At 37.7% G+C, this 15,536-nt stretch overlaps 1 protein-coding gene across 1 annotated transcript in view; it reads right to left on the reverse strand.

Moving 5' to 3' along the window:
• LOC148877599 (apoptosis inhibitor 5-like protein API5) overlaps window positions 1–15,536 on the reverse strand; it is a 29,040-nt gene that overhangs the window by 1,294 nt on the left and 12,210 nt on the right. Inside the window, exons 6-14 of the mRNA XM_088942206.1 lie at window positions 11,012–11,109; window positions 10,826–10,900; window positions 10,483–10,632; window positions 8,987–9,052; window positions 8,810–8,875; window positions 5,372–5,482; window positions 4,910–4,999; window positions 4,710–4,816; window positions 1,413–1,527 (exon numbers count right to left, since the gene is read on the reverse strand). Coding sequence (XP_088798332.1) covers window positions 1,413–1,527; window positions 4,710–4,816; window positions 4,910–4,999; window positions 5,372–5,482; window positions 8,810–8,875; window positions 8,987–9,052; window positions 10,483–10,632; window positions 10,826–10,900; window positions 11,012–11,109 — 878 coding nt within the window. The remainder of the gene's footprint in view (window positions 1–1,412; window positions 1,528–4,709; window positions 4,817–4,909; window positions 5,000–5,371; window positions 5,483–8,809; window positions 8,876–8,986; window positions 9,053–10,482; window positions 10,633–10,825; window positions 10,901–11,011; window positions 11,110–15,536) is intronic.

Here is a 15,536-nt window from a genome sequence, read left to right on the forward strand (position 1 = left end):
CAATTAAAATAACTACTCAAAAATAACCCAACAAGAGTGTTGGGGTCCCCACTTTCTATCTAAACAATAAATAACCAAAAACTATCCCTATAGACTACACAATGTCTAAAATCTCAACATTCCCCGTCAAGTTGGGAGTAAATGTCATACATTCCCAACTTGCGTAAATTGTATTCAAACTTGTTCTTTGCAACCCCTTTGGTGAAGACATCAGCCAATTGTAGTTTAGAGGAGACATAAGGCAAGTATACTTCTGGGAAAAGGTTTCAGTCAGTCCATCCCAAATCTCCTTTGCAATATTAGCCCACAAAAAATTTTTACCAATGTGAGGTAACATAGAGTTGGCATTACCATGAAATTCTCCTATACCCATCGGAAAGGATCTGTATCAGGTTTCTTCTCCCCAGTGATGTACCCCAGTTTCCCATAAGCACCAATGGCCATCTTGGCTGATTGTTCCCATTCTAGATAATTTGTACCATCAAACTTCACTGTAGTAATAATTACAGACCCAAAAATCACTACTACCTCCAACACCTAGACCCATGTTACCAGTGGACTTATGCTCGGTACTCCAACTCTCCATTTTACTTCAAACAGTTCAAAAGCAGAAAATATTTAGGTAGAGAGCCTCCAAGATCAAATCGATTTCACACACAAAGGTAACGGACCTTTTCGAAAAGAAGAAAACACTACCCGAAGAGAAATCTCTCTCCTCCCACTATCTCCCACTGGAAAGAAAAGTGAATCAGCCACTCCAGAAGGCCCAGAAAATTCTAGAAACGTAACCACCCCCTATAGAATAGCTAGAGAAGTCCAACAATACCTGAGCGCCCAAGATCATATTAAAATTGAAGAGTCCAACTTGACTAGGACTCTTCCCTACACTCCAATTCTTCCTAATTTTGAGGCCAAAACATAGATCACCCTCCTGATGACTAGTTCTCACTAAAAAATCCAAGAACTGGGCAATCTAAAGTAGATTGATCAGCCCTTTATCTCCTCATGCAATCGGCTAATCTAGGACTGTATGGAAAAAACTTCAAGAAACCCTAGCCAAGCTCTGATACCAAGTAGAAAGGTGCTGAAATAAAGATTTATAAAAGAAAAGAAAATTTCTTGAAGAGAAAGGAGAAAAGAAAGAGAAGAGATTTGAGAGAGAAAATAGAGCAATAATGCCGGCTGCCCTCTTCACTATTATTTATAGTCTAAAATAATAAAGAGTACAAAGACCAATATGCCCTTATAGGGTGGCTAACACATAAAACAGCATAAAACAATTAAAATAACTGATCAAAAACGACCCAACAAGAGTGTTATGGTCCCCACTTCCTATCTAAACAATAAATAATCAAAAACTACCACTATAGACTACACAATTTGTCTAAAACCTCACCAAAAGAAAAACTTACAATGTTGGCCTTTGCTTCGTCAGTCTTAGCAGCTGCCATTGCCTTGTTGTGCTCAGCCATACCCTGTGTTAATTTCTTCATGGTGGCTCTCGCTAGGTCCTCCACGTTACTCAACCTGCACCACCATCAACCACAAGGATGTCAATTTCATCCTTCTGGAGAAACCACATTCCAACCACAAAACCCATCAATTTTACCAATTGAACTCCACAGCAACTGTTACAAAATGTCTTCCAATGTTAAAGCCCATATTATCCTTATGCAAGCCTTTACTAGTAATTTTGTGTAAACGATGGTAACTTTTATTTCCACTTAAAATCATTGCTTAGTATATGCAAATGGCTGCTATATATCACATGTCATTTTAGTGGATAAATACAGAACAACCTAAACAGGGATGTAACATGCGTCAGGAGGTGGGTGGTGTAGGGGGTACATCTTAGGCCAAGTTAATAGTCCCAGAAAGAACAAATCCACTGCCCTTCATAAGTCCAACCAAAGCTCAGTTTACTTGCATTGACAGATGTGTATAATATTTTACATGCACAAGTGCTATACGCTACCATTGCTTATGCAATGGTACTACTACTGTTAAAACTTTATGGCAACATCTAAGCTAAGAGTAAAGGATAAGAACCATAAACGTCCTATTTCTTAATGTCCCCACTCTTATCTATTATCCAATTATCAAATACTATCATTGTAAGGGCTTCAAATGGATTGAATTGAATCAGACAGATACCTAGAACCAGATTTGATTTTTTTTTTTTATAAATTAGAACCAGATTTGATTCATTAATATTTAAATTTGAATAGAGACATATTCATCGGATTTAGATCAGACTCATACTGCATTTGGATACTGAATGCTATTTATAAATTACCAAAAATTATCAGAATATTAGATGTTATTAATAAAATAAACTAAAAATGAATTTTATATTGTATATCATAAGAGGGTGGACCTTGGTGCAACAGTTAGGTTGCTCCATTGCAACCTGGGTGACCAAGGTCCAAATCTAGGAAACAGTCTCTCTATGTATCTACAGGGTTCAGCCTGTGCATCTGTCCCTCCCAGACCCCGCATGATGGGAGCCTCATGCATTGAGCTGTGATTTTTATATTGTCAATAAATTGGCTTGAAAATAATTTTTACAAGACTTGAACCTACTACTTTTTAGTAAAAATACAAGATTCAATGAATCGTACCAATAGCTACATATTAGTTTTATGCAGATAAAGCATAAACATAAATGCTAAAATATTGTTTTTTGGTGATAAAAGAAAATTCATTAAAAAAAGAAACAGATTACAAACAGCATAACAAATGTTTAAGATAACACCAAACCCAAAAACATCAGAGACAATCCACATTACAACTCAAGATAAGGCAGAAAGACCCCCCCACCCCCACCCAGACATAAATCTTCAGCTTCGAACAAACTTAGGTTCAAATTTGGATGAACCAATACCATTTGCAGCTCTATATTGTATAAAGTCACTGGTTGACTCACTTGAACCAGAAGGGAAAATAACGCCAAAATATAAACCAGAAAGCCTAACAACTGAACCATTAACTGCCACCAGTGACAGCACTTTGACATCTGAACGAATTTCTACAATTTTGCAAAAAAAAAAAAATAGAACCGTCATCGAAAATCATTTGCGTTTTGGAAGATATTCCCAATAGAAAGATAAAACGTAAGAAGCAAGAAAGCGGCAAAGCACTGATTTTGAATTGAGTTTCTGTAATCAATATGCAGATTCTAGTTCTTTTCAAATTAACACTTGCAGTCTGACTCAAAACCAAAAGCTCCACCTAAACTGAAACCAGGCAAAAACACCCTCAACAGAATTACAGACCCCAGCTACAACTAGCCTAAAAGATGAACAACGACCACTAACAGAAGTTTTACATCTGAATCAATTTCCAGAACTTTGCAAAACAAGAGCATCATCTTTAAAAATCGTGGGCATTTTGGAAGGTTTTCCCAATAGAAAGATAAAATGTATGAAGCAAGAAAAATATAATTTTATAAATAAAATGTATAATGTGTGAATTTGTACATGTTTGTGCATGGGTGTGAGTTTAAGCTAATCATATACATGTTGTAAATAATTATAGTTTATGGTGTATATGAAAGTATAAATATGTAATATACAGACACGTGTCTTTTTTTTATCAATTACAGACACATGTCATAAATACACAATATACACGTCTATGTCACACAATGTCAGGGCAGTGATTTAAAAGGCACACCTAGGCGCACAGGCGAGGTGCATTTTAGGGTATGCGCCTCGCCCAGGTTCTAAGCGCACCCCTTTCAAAAGGCGCACGCTTGGTGCGCCTAGGCATGGGCCTGATGCACCTTGCACCTCAGCCCAGGCATGCGCCTTTTTAAAATTTTGCGCTTTCTGCTTTTTTTCCGAGAACCCCCTATTTGCTAATGTTGTTCATTCATTCATTCCAATAAAATATCTTCTTAAAAGACAATTAAAATTATAAAATCATTATTTTATGTGAGAAATAAGAATTTAAGACCCTAACATGGACTTGTTCGGGCTTTGCCTCAAGGGGGTGTGGTACAAAGGCAACTCACATCGCATTAACTACATGTTTGCTTTTATTTTTAAATTTTCATTTGAGTGCGCTTTACATGTTATGTTTATGTATTTTTAATTTTAGATAATAGGTTTTTTAAAACATTTACTTTGAAATTTAAGTTTATATTTTTTTATTAACATTATGTTTAATATTTTTTGCATTTTTTAAAATTTTTTGGCATTTTTTTATTTTTTAACATATTTTTGTAATTTTGCGCTTTGCTTCAAAAAGGTGTGTGCAACCGTGTCAGGCAGGCTCCAGTTGGGTTGGATTGGGCTTGGGTTAGGCCTGCCCAAGTTGCAGCCCTACTAACTCCTAATCCAACCAAACACAGGAGACGTAAATCTTACCTCTCCTATTTCTTCCCCCTACCACCCCTGCCTTGACTCTAGTGCTCTTACTATTTCCTATCAATGACTTGAAGATTCCTAGATAACACAATCTATTTGTTTCTTAACCCTTCCTATTATGAGAATATGTTATAATGAGATCATAAAAAATCAAGGAGGAAATTTATCTTTTAAAGAAAGTTCAAACAGGTAATTACCTATGATTCTTCAACACAAGTAAAAGATGTCAGTCATTTATTATATATATGGCTACACACATACACACACAACTGAGAAATATGAATAACTTCCATTTTTGAAATAAATGAAGATAGAGAAGAAACACATGGTACAAATTACCTCTCAGTGAAATCTTTAAAGTTCTCAGAAAAATCTTCTCCAAGCCTATCTGATGGTTGGCCAGTGACTATCTTATAACCACAAAGACTATTCGTTGCATTAGGAGTCTGTATAACCATAACAACAAAATAAGCATCAAGTAGAAATAACAAACATGAAAGCATTCCAATAGGAAGCAAATACCACAAATGATAACTAACCTTACTAGCTAAATGGTGGAAGGTGTACAACAGACACTCAACATAAGTAAAATTCATTTCTTCTCCAGCCTTTCTCATGGGCATGTATTTCTGCCAAAATAGGGGGAAAATATAAGGTAATTTTGTGGGGCATATATTGCATATGGCTAAAAGAATGGAAAATAAAGGAGAAAGGAATGGAAGACAAAAAGAGGGGGGAGAAGAAGTGGTTGAGTTCCTAGTTAGGACTTGGAAGTTGGGACAAATGGGTCACACAGGTGGCCTCTCTCCCTCTCTAACTTCAGAATTGAAACAACATGAAAGATGTTGAACATCCTTGATTATTAAAATCAAGGAAAATTTTTGAAACAACATCAAAGGACAAAAGATGTGAAATAGAGGAAAATTTTTGGCAAATCTCAATTACCAAAATCAAACTCTTTTGCACATAAACTCCTAATGCAAAACCTCCAAAATTTTTACCTTTAATAGTTGAACAGTAGATGGAAGAAGCTGGCGAGAATCCTGTGGTGTTGTATAAGGTGAACTTTCAGCAAGGTTTTTCAATAAGTCAAGTTTCCGTTCTTCAGGAAGCTGACAGGAAAATGCATTGTTAGACCAAAATTGAACAACTCATCTTTTTCCATATGGTGATATTCAATAGCTCAAACTCATATACCGCAAAGAACATATGGAACCATATCCATGTAAATTCAGAACACTGTGTATATCTCAAAGGCTTCATAGATAACAAATAGAGAAAACATTTGGTAATAATAACTGGATTTCCCAGGAAGCTAAGAGACCCTAAATCAACCAAAATAAATAAGTCATATTTACAAAACTAACACAATGCTCTTTACCATTTCAAGACCAAAGAAATGAAGACTACAATGCTAATATGCCTAAAATAAAATAAACTGCATGCATTAACTGAATCTGCATCATATTTAGCCACCATGCAGGAGCTAAAGCAGTAGCTTCACTTCTGCCCTAATAGGCAGAACTGCCCTACCATCCCATAGTCTTTTCCAACTGCATACCATCAAAGCTGACCAAAATGATGAATTTGCCGAAGAAATTCAACTAAGGCTTGGTAGTTTGGGCAACATGGGGCATCTTAGAGATGGAAAGACCTCTTGTTCCTTTTAGTGGTCCAACCAAAGAGGCACATCTGGCCAAGGCAGAGATGATCATTCTGGGTTTAGGAGTGCCTTTGCAAGAAGGTAATCATTGATTCTGATAGAAGGAAATTTTGCAAGTGCAGCCATCTTGGGCAACGGATTCAGGAGAGAATCCAGGAGGCTATGTTTCATTCTTAATATGAGAAAGGTGCTTTGAAAATTGAAATAGATTATAAGGGAGAAGAATGCCATGACCAGTGGTCTAGCTAGATCAAGGGTTGTCAATCAGGATACAATATACAGCAGGTCCTACAATGCCATACAAGATTTTGTGTAGTCATCCTGTCTGTACAACTTGAGGAAGAAAGCAATGATCTCTTGGAAAGAATGCCTCCAGAAGCTTGAAGGCATTGATCTATATTCTTCTAGATCAAATTTGTGGTATCTGTTGGATATTGTTATGGATGATGTGTGAATTACCTTGTTTTTTCTCTCTTATGTATGAAAATATCATTTAAGGAAGTTTCTCGTCAACTTCTTGTACTCTTCTTTTTTCTTTAATAAAACTTTGGGAAAATTCCTGATCAGTACCCTGTACTTTGGCTTGAGTGACAATTTGGTCCCCGAACTTTAAAATGCGACAATTCAGTACCCAAACTTTCAAACTTTCAAAATGTGACAATCCAGTACCCTAACTTTCAAAATGTGAAAATCCATACCTGTCGTTAATCAACTGTTAAGTGACATTTGAAAAGTCAAAAATGCCCTAAGAATGCCATCTAATTCTCTTTATCAACCACCCAAACATTGACAATATAATGAACAGTCCCAAATTCTAGATTCTTCTAAACAGTCACCAACTTTTTGAATAGAAGAGGCTAGGATTTGGGACTGTCCAGTTTTTTGTCAATGTTCGGATGGTTGATAAAGAGAATTAGATGGCATTCGAATGGCATTTTTGACTTTTCAAATGTCACTTAACGGCTGATTAACGGTAGGTACTGGATTGTCACATTTTGAAAGTTCAGGTACTGGATTGTCGCATTTTAAAGTTCAGGGACCAAATTGTCACTCAAGCCAAAGTACAGGGTACTGATCGGGAATTTTGCCTTGAAAAATAATAATCTAAAGGATCAGTTAAAAGCTTTGCCTTGCTCATCTAATTTCCTACTTTTCCCTTAGCTAGCCATCCTACTGTTGGCTGAACATTCCTTTTCTATTCCCTTTCTATAAATAAATTTTTCATCCTAAAAGGATGGTTAGACATGATGTACCAAGTTATTTAAAAAAACTTGTTCTTTGTAAAATGTGAATAGGAGACTTTGATCTTTTGATCGCAGTGGTTTTTATCATGTTCCCCCTCCAAAGTTCTCGATACTTGGGTTAAAGCAATGCAGATGAGCCCCTCTCCAAAAATTAAGGTTTTCACGAAATCAAGAAGTATTTTTAACCAATATGTGCATTGTTCACAAGGCCAAAGGCAAGTCTATCAACAACCTTTTTACTACTTGCTCTTATATCCACACGATATGCTTCCACCCTCTACTAAGAGGGGAAGATCATGTGGAAGTGTTGCAGGAAGCTATGTTATGGCCATGTGGGAAGAGAGAGTTTTGAAATCTTCTACAATAAGCATTGAGAGGTATTGAACTGTTTATTGGTCTTATCCCTAGGAAGGATACGCATCCAGGCTGATGACTCTCCAGATTAGGATTTATAAATTCAAGAACTTGAATTCTACAATAAGCATTGAGAGGTATTGAACTGTTTATTGATCTTATCCCTGGGAAGGATAATGCATCCAGGTTGATGACTCTCCAGATTAGGATTTATAAATTCAAGAACTTGAATGTCCTGCTTTGAACATTTTGAAATATTGGTATTTTGCACAAGAAGCAATACTAGTGTTGTTTGTTGCAGCATTTTGCATAACAAATTCTGCCCTCAAAAAAGAAGGGTCACAAAGCTTTCAGAAAATGTAGGCATCAAAATATATTTCTGCAAAATGCTTAAAAAAGTTGAAAACAATGTAGTAGACCGAATCTACATTCATAACAGTGGATTACTCACATTTGTTGGTTGTCTTTTGTATGTCAACATGGTCAAATTTAGACAATATTGTTCGTTTCAGCAATTAATAAATGATTCTATCATTCCAACTAATCAACAATTCATACAAGTATTACAGTTTGGAGTATTCTCTGTCAACATGCCATAGGATGGTGCATGCGCATCAAAATAGGACAAGATCAACAAAACTCCCAAATATTTTTCATGTCTAGAGGGAACACAAACAAGTCATAACAAATATTTTCATGTATTATTAATGTAGAACCCTACCTAAGTATACAACACTAATAGAAACCAAGAAGCCAAAAAATTAAGCATTGTAAAATCAGCCTAATAAAATTTTCATGTTATGCAACCAAATCAGCAATTTCTACAAAACGTGCAAAGATTAAATAATTCATGATATTACAGAGAATAATTCAGCAAAGACTCCATGAAGTAGCTGGTATAAACCCTCTAATCAAAATCAGGGCTTTTAGGGTTGCCCTGTCATTTTAAAATAAACTATAAAGTTCTTGTCAACTGAAAACATGTCTAAAGAGAAACTCTAAATAGAAAAACATTCACTTATTAGCAGTAGTTTGGGTGGTCCACAATCCACACAAAAAGAACAAGCTACAAGGACATAAGATAGAAGTACATGATAATATAACTTGCAACAAACTTAGAGAACAAGCCAGAAGGATGATCTCCATTGTTCGTAATATCAAAGCAAGTAAAAAATTACCTTATCAAAAACCGGTATTATGTGTTTGTTGATATAGTTGAGGAACTTGCTGTTCGATGCACCCCTCTGTATAAAGCATGATTTCAGCAATAGAAGATCATTAATTTGCTGCCTTTTCTTTAAAAGCCACAATACAATTAACTAATCAGGAAAACATATTGAAAAAACAATATATACCATAAAAAATGGAAGAGCCATGTACAGGCATGATATTAATCTATCGATGTGGTCACCATCTGAAACCTGTCATTTTAAGGACATCCAAAGAAAGTAAGAAATATTGAAAGACATATGGCAAATTCACAATGTAAATTAGGACCCTAACAGATTGCTACCACACGGTCCAATTTGGGCTGAACATCCACCCTGGCCTCTGAATATATAATTGTCTGGACTGAAGTCCTGCCACCTTGTATCTCATACATCTAGGCAAACCTCATCCAATAAACAAATATAAGAGAGGCATCTAAGCCTTATGATTTTCAATATATAATCAGGTTGTTACAGTCCTCTCGAAAGAGACTAATGTGCTCATTTAAATTGGCACCTAGATCTCCCAACAAATTTGCTGACACCTTAACAAGAACAGGAGTAAACAAAAATGAAATTGTTGGGGGAGGGGATTTTGGGTACCAGGCCCAGGAATATACTTGTAATTCTGATCTTGCTCTTAATTATAACTGCTTTACTTGTCCCCTTATTCAAAACCCTTCAGGATATTGGGGTTTTACATTTACCAAAATAAAATTATCCAACCGCTATAATTTAAGGAAAAGGACTAATATGCTATCTTCCCTTCCTTGATATAATTCCTGCAGACCTGATCTTTAGAGAAATTTTACTAAAAACTTAAGACGCCTCTATTTAGATTATATCAATGAAAGCATACTTCAGCTTTTATCTAAAAACATGCGAATACTACACACACTGTTGGTGAAATTAGCTGTTGTTTTCCAAATTTTATTTCTTTTTCATGGCAGTTACTAACAAAACCTATGCATTTGAATGCAAATTGCAACCTCTATACAAGAAACCAAACATATGAGCCCAATTACAAATATCAAGACCAAGGTTCAAAGTATCGATACGTATGGGCCGATGCGTATTGTGCCGATGGCTTCGCGATACGCCCCTCCAGGGGTTGTTTCAGGTCAGACACTGGTTCAGAGGGTAGCCGGGCCTTAAACCAACCCCTCTGAACCAGTTTCGAAAAATAAATAAATAAAACCTAAAAAAAGTACCGATACAGGCCGATACGTCGGTTGAACCTTAATCAAGACAGTAGATCTGACCCAGGCTACACCAAAAAATGCCAATGAATTAAAAAGCAAACCAATGGGATAGCTACTGAATTTGCTTCCAGAACCCATCAAGTCACTGAAGTTACCAAAAACTTCATCCATACCCATCAAGTAGAAGACAAACAGAACCACTGCATAATATATATGCATTTCAGTATGGTTGAAAACAGCAATAAAATGTGCAAGCAAGAAAAAAGTGCTCCAAACATAGTCCTTATCAATGTTTCATTATATTCGGTTTATACAAATACACCAAGACCTCACCTAAGAAAAGCCTCACAGTTTCAGTCACTACCAAGAGTTACAATGACCACACACAGAAAAAACAAAAATACAATACCAAGTCTAGCATATATTAATTTCACAACTTACATTGAACTGTGCATCTAAATCAGCCTGTCCCTCAATAATTTCAATTAGCTCTTGCACACGCTCAGGAGGAGCATTGTCTCCAAATAGGCTCAAACTTTTCAAGAAGTCCATGAACATTTTGAATTCTGCCCCCGTCACATCTTGCAAACTCTACAATTAACACAATTAAATTGTCTGACATCTAGTAGCCTTTTTTGTCCAAAAATTCTGGTAAATTAATGTACAATTAAAAAGGAAAAATAAAATGTAGCAAGCAACCCACCAAACTACAGAAATGTTGCATAACATACATATACAGGATAAAAAAGACAGCTATTCCCTAGAAACCAAATCATTGACCTACTTTTTTCACCAATTCAGTTATATGTCTTTCCATCTGCTCCTGAGGCTTCAAGAGCTCAGCTTTGATAGGAAACACCTGCGATATAAAATCATTTTTAGCTCAACTATGATTTACAAATAAAACAAAAACAAACAATAACAACACAAACAAATATATATATGTGTGTGTGTGTGATATGCTCCTTACCTTATCCCTAATGAAGTTCAGAACCTTTTCACGGATACTTTCATCAGTGTTAGCTTCATCAGTACTCTCAATATGCTTAAACAAAGCTGTCAAAGAAGCTGCAACAAAAACAATCATATAGCATGAATTGGTACAGAAAAGAATATCCTGGTTATGTTAAATGTACCATGACAAAGGTTATTATACATTGACAACAACACTTCTGGATATATCAGGGGAAAAACTAAAGATAACAAGCAAGTGCATCTAAATCAAGTTATATTACTAAAAGATCTTTACCAATTCATGCAATTGATTTTCTTTCTAAAACCAAACATTCAACCAAAATTAAAAATATAAGATATTGATATCATGTTTTTAGAAGTCAGTTTCTCTATTTATATTTATGTAATTCCAATGTGGCGGCAGTTAGGCTTTGTCCTCTTTTTATTTCTTTATTATTTAACAGGGGTATATATGCAATTCTACCCAATATTATGGAATAAATAAAACAGGGTGGCAAATGTGATTAGTAGTACAACCTCTTTTGCTCTTCCACCTTACTTTTCTCTCTTCCCTCTTCTTCTCTATTACAGTTTTGTTCCTTTTTTTATTTTTTACAGGATTCTAGGGTATGGGTAAAATCTTGGCTGACAAGCGTGAAAATACATGTTTGAGTCTTGGAGCAGCCACTTTGTACCCCCCCCCCAAAAAAAAAAAACAAAACAAATGTTAGATATGCATCTAGTCCACCCCTCCCAAAACCCCGGATAGCAAGGAAGAGCATAGAGTAATGGCCTTTTATTGATATCATATCAATTTTTTTGTATTTGTCAGCATAGTACCAACATTCCCGAAGACTTGTTACAACGATTCAGAATCCACAATACAAATATTGTATCAGCATTTCATCATAAGCAATATTCTTTCAACTACTGATGTCTGAAAACTTTGGATTTGTTTACTGATGTCTCCACAGTTATGCTGCTGAACAATATTTGCAGTCAATTTGATGTCTCCACAGCAATATTCTTTCATCTTAGCTCCCTATCTTCTTCTGTAAGACAACCCCTTTCTTCCTTGCCATCCAGGTCCTCAATTTGTGCAATCACTATTTGCTTTCTTTCCTCTAATCTCCCAAACTCTAACAGATTCCACTCCTTGATTTTGCCTTTCAAATACTAGAGCTTCTTATGAAACCTCATTCCACTCCATTTCACTGTTGAATTTCTTTCTAACCACCATTCTTTGACTTTCTTTATGAACCCCAGGTGTCCTAGCCACATGTTTTCAAACCTAAAGGGAGCAGGACCAGCACTTCTCACTTCCTCCCTACACATTACAATAGGCCAATGGTCAGAAGTCACCCTTGGATATGCTCTAGAGTTTAGATTCCCCCAATGTTCTTCCCAGTCATTTGAGAATAGAAATCTATCCAGCTTAGATAAAATCGGGTTCACTTGGAGATTGGACCAAGTAAAATAGTTGTGTAATAGTGGGATCTCTTTAAGCTCGTAAACATCCACAAGTTGATTGAATTTCCCCATACTCAAGGTCGATCTCCACCTCAGACTATTTGTCTCTTCCAGGAATCTTATAACATTAAAGTCACCTCCAAGACACCAAGGCCCTTCCCATAGTCCCCTTATATCAGCCAATTCTTCCCACAACTTCCTTCTCTCTTTGTAATCATTTGGATCATATACATTGGTAAGCACCCATTCAAACCCATCTTCCACTTGTTTAAACTTCAAGGAAATTGAAAATTGGCCTATTAACTCTTCCTGATCTATGAGTACTTCATTCTTCCACATTGTGACAACACCCCTCACAGACCCCCAAGAAGGCAGAGCCACCCAGCTAATCCCCCTGCCTCTCCAGACACTCCTTGCCCACCTAATGTCAAAATCTGCTCTCTTGGTCTCCTGCAAAAGTACCACATTTGGGTCTGTTTTCTTGATGGCCTCTTTTATTATTGCTCTCTTCCTAGCACTTCCCAAACCTCTGTTATTCCAACTTAAGATCCTCATCTAACTATCTTCTTTCCCCTTAGACCCCCCTGCCCTCAGTTATTCCTTCTTTCTCCTTTAACCTTCAAACCTCTATCTCCTCCCACCTCCTTTGGCAGCCTTTCAGCCTCACTCACTCTTCTCCTTTTAGATTTTGCTTCTTCTTTCTTTGTTTTCAAAAATACTTTGAGAGCATTTGGATCTTTCAATTTGCACCCCAATTTCTGTACGAAACCCGCCACAGAATCCTCACTAATTACATCTCTTACACTTGACTTTCTACTTCCCTCCCCTATTTTTGTCTCCCCCCTTCTATCTCCTTCCTCCTCAGAACCCTCTACTCTAACTCCCTCTGACCCTTCCTTTTGACTATTTTCCACCACTGCTTCATTTAACAGACACTCCAGGATTTCCAAGATTCTTTTCTTTTTTTCGGTTTCTCCTTCATTCCCTACTTCTCTCTCCTGACCCTACCTGTCGCTTCTATTTTCTCTCACCCCATCCCCTCCTTCAAAGGTTGCAGCCTCTGGGTTGGGATATGTATTTGGCACGGAAGTCAAAGAGCAACAGTTAGTATCACAAAACGAAAGAACACAGTTACCTAGGTTGTGGTGGAGAAGACTGGGAGTGCTGGAGTTGGATACAGAAACAGTCTAGCCCTAACAAGGAATGTGGGTTCCATCTGGTTCCAAGGCTCGGTTCAGATTAGTTAGCCTTTCCGTCACCTCTGTTAAACAAAGATCACATCTCTTACCCACCTGTTTTATGCCTCCCCACTGTGTCCCCGTATTGCTTTTGAGAAGTCTCGAGGGATCCCTTACAAAAAACCTGTTCAGCAAGGAGATTTTGAGATGAAGTTTCTGAGTGTAAGTTAGAGTTTCCACCCCCAGAGTTTGAAATGTGTTCAACGACAACAATGTACGGCTCTTCCTCAGCACAGTGAAACGTTACCGCACCTGATCTTTCTGAGAACAATGTATCCAGATCAAGAATTGCAACAACTTCTTCCTCTGAAAACTTCTCACCCAAAACACTACCTAAATTGGACTAGCTATCCAAAACTTCTTCCACGTCTTCTTCCTCCATTTCGTAGTCCACCCAGCCCTCATCAAAACCATCCGTTTCCTCGAGATGAGCTCGATCGTACCTGGGGTTTGGTCTGTCTTGTGATATTCGTCCCTCCCTGGGTGTTTCAGGAACTGTGCAAGGCACCCACCGGAGAGTACTTGAGCTTCGCTCTGACTGCCTGAGATCACCTACAACGCCCCCATCCAAAATTTTCGAAGAAGAAGATAGACGATGTCTGTCGTCTATAGTCCCCAACCATCTCCCCCGACCCACGTGCTCACTTAAACAATCATGTGGGTAGGGATTCCCCCTTCTGGCTGAGCCGATCGGTCCACCCACCAGTTCAGATGACCTGGCCTGCAGAAATCTCCCTTTCTTAACCACGTCAGCGAAAGTGTCTTGTCCCTTCGAATTACCAGCTAATTCAAAAATTTTTGAATTTGTTTCTTTTAATAGATTTCGTGGCTTTTGGTTCTCTCCCACCGACTTTTCAGCTTCCTTTCTCAGCTGCCCCCTATGTTCAGTCTTACCCGCCAGCTGTAAGCCCCTAGTAATCCAACCCTCCACATCAGCATCATCTTCTACCTTGGGTCTTCGTCCCCAAAGCTCTGCCTCCACCTCTGAAACTAACCATACTTTAAACCATGTACCTTCAGCAAGAACCTCTATTGTTCTTGGGAGCGATTCCGGTCTCACCCCGATCATCCTGACCACAGCAGCACGAAAATATTGCAGTTGGACTTCCTCCATTTCTCCGCCCAGCAGCTTCACAATATTTCCCAGATTTGCTTCACTCCAGAGATGGAAGGGAAGACCTACCAATTTGAGCAGGAAACTTCCGCAGACATGTTCCATCTCATTACACAACGGTTTCCAGTTTTGAATCTGAATCAAACCTTCTTCACATTCAAAAGATGTAGATCCCCTGATTTTCTCATCGTCAATTCTCAACACTGCCTTCCTGTCTGAGAACAATTTCAGAGCAACCTTGGACTCCAGCTTCAAGTTGTGCACCACTGAGTTTAGGACCTTCCTCCAATCTTGTATTGCTTGCTTGCTGAGATCACCATTCTCCGCTCCCAGTCTTCTTTCTCACCCTCAAACCACAGCTTCACCCCTGTATTAGAGCTCGAAATAAGTTCATCATCACTACATGAGCTCTTCTTCAATGGCTGCTCCAGGCTTTTAATGGGTGCTGAACTTCGTTCTTGCTCCAACACCACATCGACAGAGACAAGAAATTGCTGCAACCCCTCCGCAAAGGCCATCCAACCTTGTTTCTTCTTCCCTTCCGGTAAGCAAAGCAATTGTCTTCTTGCGTCGAAATATTCTGTGACCATGATGAACTAGCCTTTATCATTGCATCTCAGTTCCACTTCGTACCTCTTCTTTCCCAGTTCAAAGACATTTTTCCATCCTATTGTCCTAACCGATTGTATAACACCATCAATAAAGCCCTTTAACCATGC

This window comes from Nelumbo lutea, chromosome 1, assembly GCF_056320005.1.
Source record: "Nelumbo lutea isolate HS-2025 chromosome 1, American lotus-T2T, whole genome shotgun sequence".
NCBI classification, from domain to species: domain Eukaryota; kingdom Viridiplantae; phylum Streptophyta; class Magnoliopsida; order Proteales; family Nelumbonaceae; genus Nelumbo; species Nelumbo lutea.